Source organism: Podarcis liolepis (assembly GCF_965112155.1).
Source record: "Podarcis liolepis genome assembly, chromosome: 5".
NCBI classification, from domain to species: domain Eukaryota; kingdom Metazoa; phylum Chordata; class Lepidosauria; order Squamata; family Lacertidae; genus Podarcis; species Podarcis liolepis.
In genome coordinates this window covers 100,399,974-100,421,717 of record NC_139556.1, presented here as the reverse complement: position 1 = coordinate 100,421,717, position 21,744 = coordinate 100,399,974, and the positions used below count along the sequence as shown (strand labels likewise).

The window sequence follows — 21,744 nt, the reverse complement described above, 5'->3', positions numbered from 1 at the left end:
TGTTTTAATGGGTGCTAAACGGCTTTGAATTTGTTCCCTTCAAATATAAAACGGTATAGAAATGAGATTGATAATAATAATAATAATAATAATAATAATAATAATAATAATAATAATCATCATCTCCATTGACAAAAAAGGTGCCTAGACATTCCATTGGGGCAACCGTAACCTAGGTTTAAGGTGCTTTTTGGCAATTGGATTATATGCCGTATATGAGTTTCTAACACTGGGTTCACTCCCTGGTAGAGCTGGGAGAGACTTTTGTTTGAAATCCCAGACAGCTGCTGCCAGTCAGTGTAGACAGTACTGATGGGCCAATGATCTGACTTGGTATTAGGCAGCTTCCTCTGTTCCTATGAGTTAGCATTCACTCGCTTTTCTCCTGCCCTCAGAAATCCCGCAGAAGCCTCTCTTATTTAATCCCACCTTGTTCCTCCAAGGAGCTCAAGACGGCCTGCAAGGTTCTCCTCCAGCCTGTTTTATTCTCACAATAACCCTTTAAGGTAGGCCAGACTGAGAAGCAGTGGCTGGTTGCCCAGTGAGCTTCATGGCTGAGTGGGGATTTGAACCCTGATCTTCCAGGTTCTAGTCTGACACTCTAACCACTGGACCACACTGCCCACCTGAATTTCTGCCTGCAATGCTGAACCTACAATGAAGAACTTAAAGAAGCGGCTGCTGGATCAGGCCAGTGGCCAAGTAGACTCTTATTTAAAATGTGTTCAGGTTGGGGGAATGATTGGGTTGTTCTCGTTTTTATTTTAATTTTTGTATTTTATGTTTTTATATTGTGATTTTATCTTGTGAAGCGCCCTGACACCTGCGGGTATAGGGTGGTCTACTACTACTACTACTACAGTGGCACCTCGGGTTAAGAACTTAATTCGTTCTGGAGGTCCGTTCTTAACCTGAAACTGTTCTTAACCTGAAGCACCACTTTAGCTAATGGGGCCTCCCGCTGCCGCCGCGCGATTTCTGTTCTCATCCTGAAGCAAAGAGATACTATTTCTGGGTTAGCGGAGTCTGTAACCTGAAGCGTCTGTAACCTGAGGTACCACTGTAATAGAAAACTCACAAGCAGGACCCCCAGCACAAGAGCAACTCCCCCCGATACTCTGGCGAGAGGATATACGATTTACTGCCTCATATTCAATTAAAGAAAATTTTGTAAAGATGTTCTATAGGTGGTACTTAACGCCAGTTAAGGTGGCAGATATATAAATTGAAATCCAACCTCAGTTGGAGATGTGGAGAAAAAGGAACAACAATACATATGTGGTGGAGGTGCGAGGAAATTAAGAAATTTTGGATAGTAGTACATGAAGAACTAAAGAAGATGTTGAAAATATCAATAACAAAGAAACCAAAGACATATCTCCTTGGATTGATAGATGAAGAGAGACCACGGGGGAAAGAAAGAACTTTTCTATATGCCAGTACAGCTGCTAGAATAGTGATTGCTGCTAGGTGGAAGTCACAAACTATACCCACAAAGGAGCAATGGATTTGTAAACTAAATGAATATTTAATTTTGGCAAAATTAACCACTATAATAAGAAATCAGTCGAATCGAAAATTAAAAACGGAGTGGAAATGTGTTGATGCATATATGGCAAAACATTGCTCAAAAAAAAGATACGCTAATATGCCTAGATTAAAATGTGAAGTACTAGATGGAAGAAAAATGTGTAAGGAAAGATAATAAGAATATATAGATGATTTGAGAAGATGGTAGAATGCAAAGATTATTGCAAATTGTATAATGTGGAGGAAATCGAGTGGGGGCGGAGGGAAGTGGGAGGAAGGAGAAAAGAATAATACGATGGCTTGAGGAAATATAAATGTAAACGTATGGGGGGATGGGGAGGAAATGGTGTTGGCTTTGGTACATCTGTATTGTAATGTAATATGTGAAAACCAATAAAGAAGAAGAAGAAGAAGAAGAAGAAATAATAAATTACAAGAGCAACTCTCCCCTCCTGTGGTTTCCAGAAACCAGCATTCAGAACCATTTCTGCCCCCAACTGTGGACCAGAGCAGAGCCACCATGACTAACAGCCTTTGATAGCCCTCTCCTCCTCCTCTGTGAATTTGTCCAATCCTCTTTTAAAGCCATCTAGGTTGGTGGCCTCCTGTGGCAGGGAGTTCCATAGTTTAACAGTGTTCTGCATGAAGAAATCCTTCCGTTCACCTGTCCCGAATCTTCCAGCATCCAGCTTCATGACATGTCCCTGAGTTGCAGAGTTAGGAGAGAGGGAGAAAAAGTTTTCTGTATCCGGGGTTGGCGAAGGCAAGGTGAGGGAGAAGAGGTGATGGGGGCAATTGGGTGCCCTCTTCCCACCTTGGATCAAATCTATGCTTCCAGGTGTCATAAGAAAGCTGCAGAGATAGCGCAGGATAGTGCGCACCCCTGAAACGATCTCTTTCAGCTTCTGCCTTCTGGAAGAAGGTAAAGGTAAAAGGTAAAGGGACCCCTGACCATTAGGTCCAGTCGTGGCCGACTCTGGGGTTGCGGCGCTCATCTCACTTTATTGACCGAGGGAGCCGGCGTTTGCTTCTGGGTCATGTGGCCAGCATGACTAAGCCGCTTCTGGCGAACCAAAGCAGCGCACGGAAACGCCGTTTACCTTCCCGCTGGAGCGGTACCTATTTATCTACTTGCACTTTGAAGTGCTTTCGAACTGCTAGGTTGGCAGGAGCAGGGACTGAGCAACGGGAGCTCACCCCGTCGCGGGGATTCGAACCGCCGACCTTCTGATCGGCAAGTCCTACGCTCTGTGGTTTAACCCACCGCCACCTGCGTCCCACAGGGTTGTAAAGACTAGGACTAGCCGCCTGACAGTTTCTATCCAAATGCAATTTTGGTTTTAAATGCAGTATAAGGAGTATCTATGGGAGTATATTGTATTTAAAAATGGGGTATCAGAGTTTTTAGGGGACTAACCAGGTGGGGATAGCTGGGATAGCAGGCTTGTTGGTTTTTGAATGTCTTATATAGATTTTTTCAATTTCGTTGTTCTGTATGGGACAAAGACAATAAAGATTATCGTATCGTATCGCCCTGGGAAAAGCTGTTTTTGCTGGGTGTTGTTCGGAGTGGAGTGTTTTCCTGTCCTCCAGGGACCAGCCCTCCCGAAATGTTCCCAAGCAGAGCTACTGGCAGGAGGAGGAAGGGGATGGAGCGACAGGGGCGTGGGAAATCTGCCCTCCTACAGGTCTGGGCTGCTCTACTCACGAGAAATCACACAGCAGCATCCCCCATTAGCAACAATAACTCTGTTGTTCTTCGCAGGCCAAGGAAGCACTGGCTTTTCCCTTTAGCTGTAGCCAAGTGCGGGGGGGGGGGGGGCGATCCTAACCTTGCCTGAGAGTTGGCTGGGGAAGACAGTCGCTAGGCTGTGGCTGGGCATCTGTGTGACTAGGATCAGGCCAACCAAATGATTGAGCAGCTCCCCCACGAGGAAACGCTTGCAGCATTTGGGACCTTGCAATGCAGTGAAATGGTTTTCAGCCGGCAAATGGGTATGACATGGCCCTTGCAGCAATGCAAGTTCCACAGACCAGAGTGGCTGAGTGGGCGCATATCCTAGAATCTCAGAATTGTGGCCTTGGAAGGGACCCCGACGGTCATCTAGCCCAACCCCCTGCAATGCAGGAATCTCAACATGCAAGTCCCCCACCCAATTTGAAACCACACCAGACCCTGCTTAGCTTCAGTTGCAGGAATCGCAACGAAAGCATCCCTGACAGATGGCCATTTGTCATGGGAGGGGGAAACAGGGGCCAATTTATCTGTGTAGAAAATAGAAACCAAGACTGGGGAAGAATTATTGGGGAAGGAGAAAACTGAGGATTCGAAGCTTTAAAGTGTCACAGAACACGACAGAGAGTCAGGCCTCCGATTCTCTAATTTTATTAAATATGAAACCCCATATTTTGCTGAAGCTTCTTCTTGTTCTGTCTCAAACACTTGCAGCTCCAGACAGGAAACCTCTGGTGACTGACGCCTGTCTTCTCCATCCTCTTGCAGTTTGGGTGTGACTCACCTCCATGGACCACCCTGTGATACCTGGGATCCTGGGATCCTCTGCCTGAGGGAGACCCTAACCGTCTGAAGCAGCTGGGTGCTTAGATGGCCCCCTCTCAGTAGATCTCCTGCTCCAGGTCGATCCTTTCTTGAGGGAGAAGAAGCAAGTCATACGGGAAGGTGGAGAAGCAAAGGACTGACTCTTCTCTTCCAGAGCCTCCTGGAGAGAAAGGAAACACTGGGATTGGGAGACAGAAGATGACCCAAATAACACAGCCTCAGGTAGGTAAACAATCATAGGCGAGTTTACTCAGAAGTAAGCCTTGCTGAGCTTCATGGGCTTCTAAGTAGCTGCACATAGGATTGCAAGCTTAGGCTATCTAGCCTAGGTCTGATCAGCGTTGACTTTCCAGGTTGTACAATAAAGACCAGCTGCGTTTAAGAAAAGTCCAGACATGGTTACAGTGGAAACTCATCTTCAGGACATGATATCTTTTTAATTTATTTTTTAAAAGCAGGTTCAGGTGATTGAGTGCCTGTTTGTTTAGCAGGGAGAAGGATTCTAGGCTAAATGTTTCCCTGGTGTGTTAGCTTTCTTTGGGGAGGGATTCCGCCACACACACCACTTGCTCTGAAGTTGCACAGCCCAGACACAGGATTTTCGCCTCAATGAGAACCAGGAGCTTATTTCCTCCCTCCCAAGATTTTAGTGCGTCCTCTAAGTTGAGACCATCAGACCTGGAACTGCTAAGTAGCGTCTAGGTTTTTCTTAATAGAAAAATTCTTTCAATGGCTTTTTTGTGGAGGGGATTGGATGTTGTGGAGTTAAGACCTCTAAGGTTTTATTTATTTCTTGTTTTAACTGGTGAATAAGTACTTAGGCTGGGGGATGTTGGTGGTGCTGTGGTCTAAACCACAGAGCCTAGGGCTTGCTGATTAGAAGGTTGGCGGTGCGAATCCCCACGACGGGGTGAGCTCCTGTTGCTCTGTCCCAGCTCCTGCCAACCTAGCAGTTCGAAAGCACGTCAAGTGCAAGTAGATATATAGGTACCACTCCAGCGGGAAGGTAAATAGCATTTCCGTGCGCTGCTCTGGTTCGCCAGAAGCGGCTTAGTCATGTTGGCCACATGACCTGGAAAATGTATGCCAGCTCCCTTGGCCAATAAAGCGAGATGAGTCATTCGCGACTGGACCTAATGGTCAGGGGTACCTTTACCTTTAAGTACATAGGCTGCTGCATATGTTTCTGAGCATGGCATCTAACCGGGTGGTGAATTGCGCAAGTGGTTTCCTGAGTGTGCAAGCTGTTTTCAGGAAACCTGTCATTGAGGCTGGCAGAAAACGAAAGTTTCAGCAGGCTTGTGTGTGGCTTTCTCAAGACTCATTTGATCTCTGCCCAGCAGGGATCTGGCCTCCCCAGCTCATTGCTCCATCTCTTGGGAACTTAGGAATCATAGAACTGTAGAGTTGGAAGGGACCCCAGGGGTCATCTAGCCCAACCCCCCAAAATGAAGGAAGTGCCTTATCTGGTACTCAGCGGCTCAGCATTGCCTACATAAAGGGGAGAGACCTATTTTTGGTTTTGCGAGTCAGATGCTAATTAGGATCAGCATTATGGGCAGAATGCAACTGGTGGGCGGGACCCATATGGCAGTCACATGTCCTCATTATGACGTCACATAATTGACATTTGAGTTGCCCCACCCACCTGTCCAAAATCCCTTGCACATTGCGCTGCTCAAGGGACAATGTTTCCCGTCATTTCCCAAAGCACCAAGCTTGGAGCTAGCAAACTGTTTCTTTCTCCCCACTCTATGGGGCAGTGGGGACAAAGAAAGGGGCATTTTATGGGCATCACTGCTGTGCGCAAGAGGGGCCCCTCGAAAAAGCAGGTTTCATCTCTCCATGTTATGCACACCAGCAGAGAGAGAATAATTCCTATAAAACCCAAGATGTGTGGCTTGAAAAATCACTCTTCCTCCCTGCTCAGACTCAACAGCAGCAGGCACAGAGGATGGGGAGGGACAGGCTTACAGAGGGTGGGAGAAAAGCCCTTTAGCTGGATCAGGCCAATGGCCTTATTACTCCAGCATCCTGTTTTCTCAGTGGCCAACCAGAAGCCCCCAAGCAGGATTTGAGCACAAAATCACTGCCACTGTTTCCAGCAACTGGTATTCAAAACAATTTCCAGGGGGATGTCCTGCACTCTCTGCTCACTCCAGCTTGCCACTAGTAAAGGGTAAAGGGACCCCTGACCATTAGGTCCAGTCGCGGACGACTCTGGGGTTGCGGCACTCATCTCGCTTTATTGGCTGAGGGAGCCGGTGTACAGCTTCCGGGTCATGTGGCCAGCATGACTAAGCCGCTTCTGGCGAACCAGAGCAGCACACGGAAACGCCGTTTACCTTCCCGCTGGAGTGGTACCTATTTATCTACTTGCAGTTTGACGTGCTTTCGAACTGCTAGGTTGGCAGGAGCAGGGACTAAGCAACGGGAGCTCACCCAGTCGTGGGGATTCGAACCGCCGACCTTCTGATCGGCAAGTCCTAGTCTCTGTGGTTTAACCCACAGCGCCACCCATGCCCCTACCCGCTTGCCACTAGAGGGCACTATAGGAATACACATGTTCTTCTTCTTCTTTGGTGATCACAGAGTAACTGAGTACTGAGTAGCTGAGTAAGATTGTCTTCCATAAACACAGTTTTAACAATGAGTCCGTAAGTGACTGTGGAGGCCAGTTCTGGATCCACACGTCCTTCCACAGTGGGGACATTGGTTTCTGGGCGGGAGTTGATCACGGTGTGGATTTGCCAAGCGTGCCTTCCTCTTAGCATGTTTCTCCCTTGCGTCCTGAGTTCGAGTGTCTTCAAAGCCCATGACACCTTTGGTAAAGGCTGTTCTCCAATTAGAGCGCTCACAGGCCAGTGCTTCTCAATTGTCATACACAGACATACCCTTAAGACAGGATTTGTGAAGGAAAAGTCAATGGGGAGGCTTTTCCATTTTCCTTCACGTTGCAGAGAAATCATTTGGTCAGTTTGGGAGTCAAAATGGTTTCAGGGCTGTTTTCCTGTGCTGCTTCAGACATGTGGTTTATATATTTATGTATGTGTTTGCTTGGTACATTTATGAACATTTATTATATATATATAAGACCTTCAATTTTTTTATTTCACTGCCAAGATATGAACCTGCCTTATACAAACAGTGAATCTTAACTGCATTTATGCCAGTGATGGGGAACCTGGTACCCCTCAGGTGAAGCTCAGCTACTCCTCACCTCATCCCTGGCCAATGGCCATGCCGGCTGCGGATGATGGGAATTGGAGTCCAACAGTGGAGTCTACTGGGAGGGCCATAGGCCCCCCATATCTCCCTCTAGCCAAACTCTCTCTATCTCCACTGACAGCCTGTGTTGTCAGTTTTCTGGGGAAAGTTGACCCGGAATGTTTTCTGGGAGAACGTCCTATGCAAATTAGCCCCATTTTTTGGATGCATTGAGTAAAGGAGGCCGAAAGCTACGAAACGGCCAAGCTTGCGTAATATCTGTTTGCAGCTGGCACCCGTTCACCGCAATTAACGGATGAACTTACGAAACGGGAAATTTTCCATGGGAAAACAAAGCCCTGGAAAATTTCCTGCCCCACTTCTCAGCTGGCAGAAACTCTCCGAAAGGTTTCAGCCCTGCTGGCTGAGAGGCCCTGGACGTTAGATGCTGGGAAGATCTTCTGCGCTCAAAGCTGTCCTTCCGAGCACCCACAGGTGACCTGTTTATTCAGCATTCATCTTGATTTGCACACAACAAACGGATGCAGAGGTGAAACGATGTCTGATCTTTCTTGAGCGTTTGTTCTGATCCAAGCGCTGAACCTGATTTGCTTGTGCAGCGTTTACATGGGATCAGAGAACTGTAGAGTTGGAAAGGGACCCCCGGAGTCATCTAGTCTGACCCCCTGCCGTGCAGGAATCACGGCCACGGAATCCCTGGTGGCCAAACAACTTCTGCTTGTAATCCTCTCAGGAAGGAGAGCCCAGAACCTCCCGAGAGAATCCGTTCCCCTGCTGAACAGTTCTGACTGTCAGTGCTTCCTGATGTTTCTGGCTCACACTTGAATCCCCCTTGCGAATACGGTCTGGGAGGCACGCTCTGTTCCTCTTACTCTCTCGTACAAACACACAAAAGCACACCCACTTCAACCATTAAGCTACCAAGCCTCACCTTAAGGCAAGCGACAGGGCGATGTTGCTAGGCATTTCCTGGTTAGTAGCAGCGGTTTTTATTACGGTTCAGATGAGTGGCCTTCGATTTATGCCAGCTGCCTTTGGAAAAATAAGGGGGTGTGTGGATAATCTTAAAAATGAGGAGGGGCTCTTCCCGACCCTGATGGCAGCTGTGAAAATGGGGAGAGGGTACCCACGATGCGAGAAAGGTCGGGGAGAAGTCGAGCTGCAATCTGAGAGCACGGCTCTGGGTCGCCCAACTCGAGGCAGAACAGGCTTCGGCTGTTTATCTGCCCAAATCCTCTCCCACTGCAGGGCTGGGGTGGCAGCAGCAGCAGAAGACATTGCATTTGCCATATGGGAGGGATTTGCAGTGGTGAGGGTAAATATGAGAGCCTAAGAACATTAGGAAAGACCCCATGGATCAGACCAAAGTCCCGCTCTGCAGCCATTAATGCCCCATAACTATTGGGCTGGGGTTTGTGTGGAAGGAAGTCTCTCCATTGTGAGGTCATTACAGTCATACTTTGGGTTACAGACGCTTCAGGTTGCATTTTTTCGGGTTACAGACCGCCAAAACCCGGAAGTACCGGAATGGGTAACTTCCGGGTTTTGGTGGCCGCGCATGCGCAGAAGCACTAAATTGCGCTTTGCACATGTGCAGAAGTCCCGAGTCGCGACCTACACATGCGCAGATGCACCGCTGCAGGTTGCGGACGCTGCGAGTTGCGAACGTGCATCCCCCATGGATCACGTTAGCAATCCGAGCGTCCACTGTACTTTCTTCAGTAGGGCCACTGCATATTATTATTATTATTATTATTATTATTATTATTATTATTATTATTCTATTTATAGATCTAAATAGACATATCTATGTGCCTTTTCCCCACAGGCTGCTCACACAGACTAAAACACCAATTAAAGACAAAAAGGTAATAAAATAATAATAATAATAATAATAATTATTATTATTATTATTATTATTATTATTATTATTATTATTATATAATTTATACCCCACCCATCTGTCTAGGTTGCCCAGCTAAAAAGTAATTAAACTGCAATAGAATTGAAATGATATTTTTAAAAAACCCACACCACTATTGGAATATAGATAATAAAAGCAGCACAGCACAGCACTTTCTCATCAATAACATCTGGTAATAGTTCATCTCTCGTCCGTGACCCCTCCAAAGAATTTGAGGATCAGGTGAAGTCCCAAGTCTGCTGGTGCAGGATGGGCTTCTGGTGCCAGCAGCTGGCATTCCTGATGGCAGGAGGGTCTTCCTGGTGGAGAATCTTCCTGGTGGCTGAACCTGAGGGATGGGAGATGCACCGGATTCACCTTGGAGCGCCTGCCAAACTCTCCGGAATTTACGGGAGCCTGGAGGCTGTGTGTTGCGCGATTCCCTTTTCTTCTTCAACTTCGTCGTCTGAGGCTGTCAGCATGACTTTCCAAGGACGCCAACCACCCGGACCGGTGCGTCTCCCTGGTGAATGGAAGCCTGTCACTGAAACTCTGACGCCACTGCTAATGAGTGAATGGTCACCTTCCTCTCTGCATGCCAAGATGGGTGAAGTCATGGTCATGTGACTGGCTGGCCAATTGGGAGAGAGGCAGCCTGGCTGGGAGAGAGGGAGGCAGAGAGAGAGAGAGAGAGAGAGCAAAACTCCTGGCCAGATGTTGGCGATGGGCAACCAGCCACCTGAGCCTTAAGGCATCCCTCCGGAAGAGATGCAGGAGGTGAGTACCGACTCCAGGAGCCGCCCCTGATGCCCCTGGGGGATGTGGGAGGCTGGCAGCAGCGCCCGGGAGTTGCTGGAAGTGCGATTTCAAAGCAGCAGCTGGGGCAGAGAACTTTTGTTTTTCAAGCTCTCCGGTGGGCCCCAGGCTGCTTGCAATGAGGTTGAAACCCCTAAGGCGACTAAATGCAGACCCGGAGACTTCACTGCCAGGGCCCAGAAGGCTGCAAAGCCAAATGCCCGCCTTCAGGGAGGGCAGGACTGAGAACAGTCCACTGGGGCTTTTGTTCCTTAGTGGGAAGTGGGTTGTCTTTTCCTAGGTCAATAAGATCTATATTGCATGTGTGTATTTGTTCATTAGCGCAGCGAGCAAAAGGGAGGCGTTAAAGCAACGTTTCCTTTGTTTTTGCTAATCACTTGTTGTAATAACTAGGTGGTTTTAGTGACTGGCTGCACGCTTCCAGGGTCTGGAGCGGGCTTGTCTGAAGTGCAGTTTGATGCTTCAAAAAATCTCGCGTGTTTGTGTAACAGGAAACATGCGTTTTCAGTTTGAGTGAGTGGTACTTCTGTGGCAACGTGATTTATCGCTTATTTGACCCGGTTGGCCTTTTCCTTCTTTCTGTGGAATGATGCTGAAAACGGTCCCTTGGTGTGTAATGCATTTCTTACGCTTCAGCATCGGAAATTGCGTGCGCCCGGGGTTCCCTCGTGGCACATGTGACTGACGGGTGTTTGTTTGCACAGAGAAGGGATGGGGATTAGCAGCTACAAACTTCTCAGCTTCTGTTTCAAAGGTTGCTTGCTCCATAGACTTGCTGTGCGCCTTTCAGGACTGTGTCTCCCCTTTCTCTCCCCCTGCCCCCCGCCCCCCCCCGGCCAAGTGTGTCATCGTCATTATTAGTATCGTCATTATATTATTATTATTATTATTATTATTATTATTATTATTATTATTAATTATTTATATCCCGCCCATCTGGCTGGGTTTCCCCAGCCACTCTGGGCAGCTTCCAACAAAACACTAAAATACAATAACCTATTAAACATTAAAAGCTTCCCTTTAGATGTCTTCTAAAAGTTTGGTAGTTCTTGTTCTCTTTGACATCTGGTGGGAGGGAGTTCCACAGGGCAGGTGCCACTACCAAGAAGGCCCTCTGCCTGGTCCCCTGTAACCTCGCTTCTCACAGTGAGGGAACCGCCAGAAGGCCCTCGGCGCTGGACCTCAGTGTCCGGGCAGAACGATGGGGGTGGAGACGCTCCTTCAGGTATACTGGGCCGAGGCCGTTTAGGGCTTTAAAGGTCAACACCAACATTTTGAATTGTGCTTGGAAACGTACATTATTAAATGTATTACATGCCATTCACTGGCAGGTCAAAATATGGGAGCAATAGAATTGGCTTACCTTACAGGACTGTTGTAAGAATTAATGAAATTATGTCTCTGTGAACTTATTTAGTTTTATCGATGATGAAATGACCTCTCATCAACAAGGATTCCCTGGGTTGCTTTCAAAAGTGAAACAGAAAAGTTTTTTAAAGAAATATATTCAAATGCAGCACTTTGAACACTTGAAATGTGTTCTGTAAATACATGTTCTGTTACAACATGGTTCCTAGGTCAGCTTGTTAATGAGAAAGCTGGGGAAGATCTGTAGCTCGGTGGAAGAGCCTCTTTTTAATAATAATAATTATTATTATTATTATTATTATTATTTATTTATTTATTTATACCCCAGCCACTCTGGGCGGCTTCTAAAAAAATATTAAAATACTGCAATACATCAAACATTAAAAGCTTCCCTAAACAGGGCTGCCTTCAGATGTCTTCTAAAAGTCTGGTAGTTGTTTTTCTCTTTGACATCTGCTGGGAGGGCGTTCCACAGGGTGGGCGCCACTACGGAGAAGGCCCTCTGCCTGGTTCCCTGTAACTTTGCTTCTCACAGGGAGGGAACCGCCAGAAGGCCCTCAGCGCTGGACCTCAGTGTCCGGGCAGAATTATGGGGGTGGAGATGCTCCTTCAGGTATATAGGACCGAGGCCGTTTAGGGCTTTAAAGGTCAGCACCAACACTTTGAATTGTGCTCGGAAACATACTGAAGGCCCCAGGGCCTTCTCTGGGATGTCCAGGTTGGGCTGGGAATGTCCCCTAGGTCTGAAACCTTGGAGAGCCTCTGCCGGTCAGTTTAGATAATACTGAGCTACATGGAACAATGGTCTGGCTCTGTTTAAGGCAGCTTCCTGTGTTCCTGGAGAGCCTCTGCCAGTCCGTGTAGACATTACCAAGGGACCAATGGTCTGACTCGGAGTAAGATTGCATTATGCAGGCCTGCTCAGCTGTTGCTCCCATGTCAGGAGCCTCATGCCCTGCCATGTGTGTGATGACAGCAGAGAGTTTTACGGTTTGTTTTGCAATGGGTACAAATGAGCTGCCCTGCCCTGTGAGGCCACTTGAAGCAGATCTCCACGTGCTTGTCAGGTGTGGTAATTACTCACATGAGAAGCAGCTACTGGATCAGGCCAATGGCCCATCGAGTCCAGCATCCTGTCCTCACAGGGGCAGAACCAGATGCCTCTTGTGCGAAACCAGAAAGCATATAAAGTGGTACCTCGGTTTTCGAACGTCTCCGTTGATGAACATTTCGGTTTCCGAATGCTGTACACCCGAAAGTAAATGCTTCGGTTTTCGAACGTGCCTCGGAAGTCGAACATGCCCCACAGCTTCCTCTGAGTGCAGGATCCTGAGGCTATTGAGTTTTCAGTTTTCGAACATTTCAGAACTCGAACGGTCTTCCGGAACAGATTACGTTAGAAAACCGAGGTACCACTGTACAGTAAAAAGGTAAAGGGACCCCTGACCATTAGGTCCAGTCGTGACCGACTCTGGGGTTGCGGCGCTCATCTTGCTTTATTGGCCGAGGGAGCCGGTGTTTGTCCACAGACAGCTTCCGGGTCATGTGGCCAGCATGACTAAGTCGCTTCTGGCGAACCAGAGCAGTGCACGGAAACGCCGTTTACCTTCCCGCCAGAGCGGTACCTATTTATCTACTTGCACTTTGACGTGCTTTCGAACTGCTAGGTTGGCAGGAGCAGGAACTGAGCAACGGGAGCTCACCCCGTCGCGGGGATTTGAACCGCCAACCTTCTGATCGGCAAGTCCTAGGCTCTGTGGTTTAACCCACAGCACCACCTGCATCCCTCCACTGTACAGTAGTCGCATACAATTTCTGACATGGTCATTTCACACCTGTGAAGCAAACCTTTTAATTATTTTTTTCGTATTTCCATTTCCATGTATGTATGTTTAACACACGCATATGCCACTTGATACTTCAACAGAAATCCCTAGGCTGCTTAAGAAAGAGCTCAAGAAACAATGCAAATTCTACATTCCAATCGCTGATACTCACAATTCCTCCCTTTAAGTATATGGAAGGGCCTTTTGTAAGAGGGATTTTTGTCATGTCTGCAGCAGCTCTGAGTGATAGAATCATAGTGGAGCTGGAAGGGACCCTGGGGGTCATCCAGCCCAACCCCTTGCATTGCAGGATCTCAACACGTGGTCTCCCATCCAATTCGAAACCATACCAGACCCTGCTTAGCTTCTCAAATGTGCTAACCGTTTTATGTCTCCTGGATGTGCACTTCCCTGCCCACTGCCAAGGGCAGACAGTAGTGTGGCATGCAGGGCAGGGAATATAGGAAGCAGAGAAAACTGCTTTATATATGGAGTCAGACCATTGGTCCACCCAGCCCAGTGTTGCCAACACGGACTGGCAGCCGCTCTGCAGGTTTTTGAACTGGGTCTCCCTTATCTTCATCTAGAGATGCCAGGAATTGGACCTGGGACCTTCTGCATGCAAAGCACATGCTCTTCCACTGAGCCACGGCCTCTGCAATGCGCAGTGACATCACGGCGCAGAGTTATGTTGCCTTCTGCATCATGGAACAGGCTGTGGGGGGAAGTCAACTCATGACCTGCTTTCTTCATCCTGCTTACAAGGTCTAGTAGCTCTGGCGAGGTCACTGGCCTGGCTTCTCCTGACATTGCACAGGTCTTGGTTTCCCACTTCTGTTTGAGAAGGAGAATCTGAACTGGGGAGCCTCTGTTGAGGTCTGGGGAGGAAGGGCTGCCGACCAGAGACAAAGCATTTGTTGTGGTTTAGTCGGTGGAGCCAGTGAGAGATTTTACCTTCTTGGGCTCCATGATCACTGCTGATGGTGACAGCAGTCACAAAATTAAAAGACGCCTGCTTCCTGGGAGAAGAGCAATGACAAACCTAGACAGCATCTTAAAAAGCAGAGACATCACCTTGCCAACAAAGGTCCGTATAGTTAAAGCTCTGGTTTTCCCAGTAGTGATGTATGGAAGTGAGAGCTGGACCATAAAGAAAGCTGATCGCCGAAGAATGGATGCTTTTGAATTATGGTGCTGGAGGAGACTCTTGAGAGTCCCATGGGCTGCAAGAAGATCAAACTTCTCCATTCTGAAGGAAATCAGCCCTGAGTGCTCACTGGAAGGACAGATCGTGAAGCTGAGACTCCAAGACTTTGGCCACCTCATGAGAAGAGAAGACTCCCTGGAAAAGACCCTGATGTTGGGAAAGATGGAGGGCACAAGGAGAAGGGAACGACAGAGGACGAGATGGTGGGACAGTGTTCTCGAAGCTACCAGCATGAGTTTGACCAAACTGCGGGAGGCAGTGGAAGACAGGAGGGCCTGGCGTGCTCTGGTCCAGGGGGTCACAAAGAGGCAGACACGACTAAAGAACAAAAACAAGTCGGTCTCCGGAGGATGGGAAGTTGAATCAGTGCCCTGCATAGATCAGAATGGCAGAACAGGGACACGGAAGCAGGAGCCATGGAAGGAGGAGGAAGATTAGGACTGTAGGCCAAGATGGCAGGGAACCCGTGGCTGGACCTCTGGCCATGATCGCTGGGATTGGAGTCCAACAACATATGGAAAGCCAAAGGTGACTTATCCCAGCCTTAGATGAAACACAGCTTTAGCCCCCTACGATTCCGTGATTCTTTGACTTCCAGTTTATTTATTCCAGGCTGAGAAACCTCAAGTCCAGCAGAGCAATTTCATGAATGCTTTCCCCTCCCACACAAAGATGTTCTGAGGACGGAGCAGACATTTCTCATTTATTTATTCATCCACGGCACTTGTCTGTTCCTCGTTCCTCCGGGGCTTGGGAGCCTGGAGCTGGCGGCTTTCCCCGTCCCTCCATCCCTCACTTCCGCCTGCCAGGGCCTGGCGTGCTTCCTGGATTCCTGCTCTGCCGGTGCGGTGACAGGCGTGGGCCCCTTTCGCGCGTCTGCTGCCTCAGGGCTCTTCCTGCCTCAGCCCATGAGCTGCGCTCTCTGGTATGACGGAGGAGAGCAGGCCTGTCATCTGGGACCTTTGAGGAGGCCCTGCATGGAATTGGATGCGCACACAGGTGTTCCCCGCGAGCACCTGGAGTCGGTGATGCTTTGCCGGCGCAAGCAGACACCGCACCGCAATCATTGAGGATGGACAAATCTCTTACTGCTCTTCCAAGCGGGGAAAGAGAACTGTAGGAGCCAAGGGGATGAAGAAAGGTGTCATTGTCTGGGACTTTTAATGCAGAGAAAAGTCGACATGATAGAAGCATATACAGTGGTGCCTCGCAAGACGAAAAGAATCCGTTCCGTGATTCTCTTCGTCTAGCGGTTTTTTCGTCTTGCGAAGCAAGCCCATTGACGGATTAGCGGATTAACGCTATTAGCGGCTTTTAGCGGCCTTTAGCGACTTATCGGATCAGCTGATAAGCGGCTTAGCGGCTTAGAAAAAGGGGGGAAGGGGGGAAAACCCGCAGGAACTCGCAAGACATTGTCGTCTTGCGAAGCAAGCCCATAGGAAATTCGTCTAGCGAAGCACCTCCAAAACAGAAAACTCTTTCGTCTAGCGAGTTTTCCGTCTTGCAAGGCATTCGTCTTGCGGGGCACCACTGTAACACTATGAATGGCATGGATAGAAAAAAACCCCCAATTTTCTTTCACTGTCGTAGCAGTACAGCGGTACCTCGGGTTAAAGACGCTTCAGGTTACAGACTCCACTAACCCAGAAATTGTACCCCGGGTTAAGAACTTTCCTTCAGCATGAGAACAGAAATCGCACGGCGGCGGCAGTGGGAGGCCCCATTAGCTAAAGTGGTACCTCCAGTTAAGAACAGTTTGAGGTTAAGAACGGACCTCCAGAACAAATTAAGTTCTTAACCCGAGGTTGTTGTTGTTGTTTAGACGTTTAGTCGTGTCCGACTCTTCATGACCCCATGGACCAGAGCACGCCAGGCACTCCTGTCTTCCACGGCCTCCCTCATGTTGGTCGCTTCAAGAACACTGTCCCACCATCTCGTCCTCTGTCATCCCCTTCTCCTTGTGCCCTCCATCTTTCCCAACATCAGGGTCTTTTCCAGGGAGTCTTCTCTTCTCATGAGGTGGCCAAAGTCTTGGAGCCTCAGCTTCACAATCTGTCCTTCCAGTGAGCACTCAGGGCTGGTTTCCTTCAGAATGGAGAGGTCTGATCTTCTTGCAGTCCATGGGACTCTCAAGAGTCTCCTCCAGCACCAGAATTCAAAAGCATACATTCTTTGGCCATCAGCCTTCTTTATGGTCCAGCTCTCACTTCCATACAACACTACTGGGAAAACCATGGCTTTAACTATACGGACCTTTGTTGGCAAGGTGAGCATGAAGCTGGGAGGTTGGGGACAGATAAAAAGAAAAGGACTTATTCACGCAGTGCCTTAGGGAAATCCCTCCTGCAGGACTTTGTGGCGGCCACGAACCTGGATGGCTTTAAAAGAGGAGTAGACAAATTCATGGAGGAGAGGCGTTGTTGACGGCTGCTTGTCACAGTGGCGATGCTTTGTCTCCATATTCAGAGGTATTAATTCTTCTGAATACAAGTTACTGGGAACCAAACAAGGGGAGAGTGCCTTTGTGTTCGAATCCTGCTTGGGGGTTTCCCATTGAGGGCATGTGGTTGGCCACTGTGAGAGCAGGATGGTGGCCTAGGTGGGACACTGGCCTGATCCAGCAGAAGCTCTCCCTCTGTTCTTAAGAGTCACTCCACTGATGTTTTATCAGATGGCATTATTATGGACTGCGCTGCCTGAGGCTTATGGGAGCCACATCTTCCTCTCTTGGACTTGGGCCCCAGGGTTCCTTGGGACCGGTTCCTGCTTTTCCAGCTAGCGCACACAGCGTGCAAAGTCAGCCTCTCTTATCATAAAAGCATCTGCTGGATCAGGCCCGTGCCCAGTCTGGTCCAGCATCCTGTTCTCACGGAAGATGCCCTCAAGCAGGAGGTGAGTGTCCCAGACCATGCATGGTATGTTGGAAGTGGACAGAGAGGTGTTTTTTCCTCCCTCTCTCATAATACTAGAACCCAGTGGAGGTCATTGAATGGGAGATTCAAGACAGAAGAAGACTCTTCGTAGAATCATAGAATTGTAGAGTTGGAAGGGACCTCCAGGGGTCATCTAGTCCAACCCCCTGCAATGCAGGAATCTCAGCTAAAGCATCCGTGACAGATGGCCACCCAACCTCTGCTTAAAAGCCTCCAACCACCTCCCAAGGGAGACCGTTCGGCTCTTGCCCTCAGAAGGTACTTCCTGATGTTCTGTCGGAATCTCCTTTCTTGCTAACTTGAAGCCACGGGTACAAGTCCTACCCTTGAAGCAGGAAAAAGGCTTGCTCCATCTTCCATGGAGCAGCCCTTGAGATATTTGAAGGTGGCGCTGTGGGTTAAACCACAGAGCCTAGGGCTTGCTGATCAGAAGGTTGGCAGTTTGAATCCCCACGATGGGGTGAGCTCCCGTTGCTCGGTCCCTGCTCCTGCCAACCTAGCAGTTCGAAAGCACGTCAAAGTGCAAGTAGATAAATAGGTACTGCTCTGGCGGGAAGGTAAACGGCGTTTCCATGTGCTGCTCTGGTTCACCAGAAGCGGCTTAGTCATTCTGGCCACATGACCTGGAAGCTGTACGCCGGCTCCCTCGGCCAGTAAAGCGAGATGAACGCTGCAACCCAGAGTCGGCCACGACTGGACCTAATGGTCAGGGGTCCCTTTACCTTTTACTCGTATCTCATCTCAGTCTCCTCTAGGCTAAACATACCCAGCTTATTCAACCGTTCCTCATACGGCTTGGTTTGCAGACCCTTGATCTTGGCCGCCCTCCTCTGCACACCTTCCAGCTGGTCTTCTACACACACACACACACACACACACAGAGGAATTTTCTCCCCTAAGAGGCATTGATGGCCACTATTTTCTTAGGCTTTTGCTTAAGAGGAGGAGAGAGAAGTGGTCCATACATTCCGCCATCCGTGGGGCCAGAGGGAGCGGAGGGAGCGTGCCAGGTTGCCAAAGCCTGATTTAGGCAGACGAAGCCCCCTTTGTACTCCCCAACCCCCCCCCCTGCTTTGAAGAACGCAGCTGGGCCAGGTGGTGTGAGCCGGAAAAAGCCCCTCTCCCTCTCTGGGTCCTTGCTGATTGGATCGCCAGGGGAAGGGGAGGGGGAGATGCAGCCACTGCAAGGGGAGGGGGAGAGCACAGCTGCAGGCAGGGGATGTGTGGGGTGGGGGGGCTGCTCCTGGTTTCTATTCTGAGCAGCATCGCTGCCCCATCCTTTCTGTGCCACCTTGCTTTCGCACCGGGGCTGGATTTTAAGAGAGCCTTTGCCTGGACCAGTTTCCCCCATCGCCTTCCTCCTTGCCCAGTTGCCTGGAAAAAGGACGGCTGAATCTTCCGAATCTTCGTCTCTTTGCTGGGAATCCTCCCTCCCTCCCACAATCCGCCACATAGGATTAAGCTGGGAGCATCACAGCATCCTCTCTGAGAGTCCTCCCTCCATCTCTCTCTCTCTCTCTCGCCATGGCGACGGGATGCAGGCGCAGGAGGGAGGAGGTTGGCCAGCGGAATGCCTGAGACCTCCAGGAGAATCCTCCTGCCACCCACCTCTGGGAAGGGCTGACTCACTCCTGACCGGAGGCTAAGATGGCCCCCTGATCCCTCAGCCAGGTGAGGTGGGGCCGGTCTCCTTGCATTCTGGGACTGCGGCACAGCACGCCTCGCTCTCTCGGGCAGGATCCGGCCTCCAGATTTGGCACAGCTCTGCTCAGCCATGGGGGAGAAGTCGGATTATCAGCGGCTGTCGACTGGGGAGGACGAGGAGGCGGAGGGGTTCGCGGCAGCCCCAGAACCCCAGCCTCGGGCACCCAGGCCGGACCTGCTGGTGGTGCCAGGACAGAGGGTCAGTATGGCTTTGGCAAGGAAGGGGGGCTAGAGGAGAGGGGGGGTTCCTATGGCACCCCCAATTCATCCTTGTGGGTTGTCAGGATCTGATGGATGGGTTGTGGGGAGTGCAAAGTTTGGGGGGGGTCTTGGGTTTCCCTTCCCATTCGTCTCTGCAGGGGGGAAGCCCCATCGCCTCTCTTATTTTTTTTCTTCCAGAAATGAAAGGGCTCCCCATTTAGGGAATCCTCCTTGTATTTGGAAGGGGCTGCAGGTATGGGGGTTCCAGTGCCCCCCCAGCCATGTTGCAAGCTGATATCTCTCCCCCTTGTACATTTGTAGCTGTCTCCCAGGAATTACTACTATTGTGATTACTATTGTGATATTATTATTATTATTGACTTTTAATCAGTCCTTTGCCCTTTAATCTGCCATTCCCCTTAAGGTTTCAGGGCGGCCCACAACCGTATCGCCACATGAAAAAGTCAGCTAAATAAATTTACAAGCCCACACAGTGCCAACTCCCTCAGCCCCCAGTCCTTCCTTAAAATACATTTGTGAACTCAGCCTTAATCGCTCCCACTACTGAAGCGAAGCATGTGTAAATGCATTTACTCATATTCACCCTCTGTTATTCACCCCTGCCTCATTTCCCGTCCTCCCCACACTCTCTCAATGATTCAAATTGTATTCTGAGAAGAGGGACTGGCTCCAAACCGCTCTGGGAATTGTAGCTCTGGGAGGGGAATAGAGGCCTCCTATCTAGCCTTTGCGCCCTTTACAAACTACAACTCCCAAAAGTCTTTGGGGGAAGCCATGACTGTTTAAAGTGGTATCACAGGGCTTTAAATGTGTGGTGTTAGAGCGTTGGACTCGGACCTGGGAGAGCAGGGTTCGAATCCCCATTCAGACACGAAACTCAGTGGGTGATCGGGAGGCGGGCAGTGACTGCCTCTCATCCTGGCCTACCTCACAGGGGTGTCGGGAGGATTAAATGAGGAGGGGGAGAATCATGCATGCCACCTCGACCTCCTTGGAGGAGAAAAAGGTGGGATATAAATGCAATGGAATAAATAAAACGATGATGGCATGCAGAGGTGTCTTCCCAAACCTGGGGCCAGCCAGATGTTTTGGGATGTTGTTGTTTAGTGGTTTAGTCGTGTCCACCTCTTCATGACCTCCTGGACTCTGGTCCAGGCACTCCTGTCTTCCACTGCCTCCCGCAGCTTTGTCAAACTCATGTTTGTAGCTTCGAGAACACTGTCCCACCATCTCGTCCTCCATCGTCCCCTTCTCCTTGTGCCCTCCATCTTTCCCAACATCAGGGTCTTTTCCAGGGAGTCTTCTCTTCTCATGAGGTGGCCAAAGTATTGGAGCCTCAGCTTCAGGATCTGTACTTCCAGTGAGCACTCAGGGCTGATTTCCTTCAGAATGGAGAGGTTTGATCTTCTTGCAGTCCATGGGACTCTCCAGAGTCTCCTCCAGCACCAGAATTCAAAAGCAGCCATTCTTCGGTGATCAGCCTTCTTTATGTTTTGGGATACAGTTCCCAAATGCCCCAGTCAGCACAGCTGTAGTTCAAAATGTTTGGAGGACACCAGGTTGGGAAAGACTGGTATAGACATTGATAATATTTACACACCTTTGTAGTGGCACTCCTGTGATTGAATTACAGGAGATGGTTGATAAAACAATTTAAAATCTACCTTTCATCCGTATAGATCCTGATTTTATTTGCATGCCACTTTTCCGCAGTTCAGACCATGCACAAGGTGGCTCGCAACATGAAAAAGTACCCCTCCTGCAACGTAACGACATTAGTCATAAGCAATAAATGAAACATTAAAAAATACTTTCACAGATTCCCCCCCCCCCATGCTTCCCCACATCGCTGAGCCTTGTCTGGCGGTTCCCTCCCTGCGAGAAGCCAAGTTACAGGGAACCAGGCAGAGGGCCTTCTCGGTGGTGGCACCTGCCCTGTGGAACGCCCTCCCACCAGATGTCAAAGAGAACAACAACTACCAGACTTTTAGAAGACATCTGAAGGCAGCCCTGTTTAGGAAAGCTTTTAATGTTTAATAGGTTATTGTATTTTAGTGTTCTGTTGGAAGCTGCCCAGAGTAGCTGGGGAAACCCAGCCAGATGGGCAGGGTATAAATAATAAGTTGTTGTTGTTGTTGTTGTTGTTGTTGTTGTTGTTGTTGTTGTTGTTGTTGTTGTTGTTGTTGTTGTTGTTGTTGTCTCCTTGTGCATGACTGCATTTGGTTTTGCATCCCTTCAGCCACACATCCCTCCTCCTCTCTTGTGCTTTCGCTCTGCCCCTGAGTTTTTTGCGGCCGCCAACTCCAGGTGGTGTGAAATCCCGCTTTTGAAAAAGAATTGGATCCAAATTTGCCCAGAGGAACTCTGTTTAGTCTGCAATTATGCCAGGGCGATGGAAAGGGCTCTGTGACCAAGCGCATGCTTTCGTTCCGGGGGGTTGGGCTAGA

At 49.2% G+C, this 21,744-nt stretch overlaps 1 protein-coding gene and 1 long non-coding RNA gene across 8 annotated transcripts in view; one reads left to right on the top strand and one right to left on the bottom strand.

Moving 5' to 3' along the window:
* TNK2 (tyrosine kinase non receptor 2) overlaps positions 1 to 21,744 on the top strand; it is a 106,654-nt gene that overhangs the window by 10,062 nt on the left and 74,848 nt on the right. For 4 of the 7 annotated variants that reach the window (XM_083503952.1, XM_083503951.1, XM_083503956.1 and 1 more), the window contains exon 2: positions 4,034 to 4,312. In XM_083503952.1, coding sequence (XP_083360078.1) covers positions 4,289 to 4,312 — 24 coding nt within the window. In that variant the 5' untranslated portion in view covers positions 4,034 to 4,288. Of the gene's footprint in view, positions 1 to 4,033; positions 4,313 to 9,856; positions 9,999 to 18,625; positions 19,275 to 21,744 lie in introns of those variants that run through there. The other 3 variants (XM_083503949.1, XM_083503948.1, XM_083503954.1) reach the window with 2 other exon arrangements.
* Positions 1 to 21,744, bottom strand: part of LOC310707565 — a 143,064-nt gene that overhangs the window by 88,253 nt on the left and 33,067 nt on the right. The window lies entirely within an intron of this gene.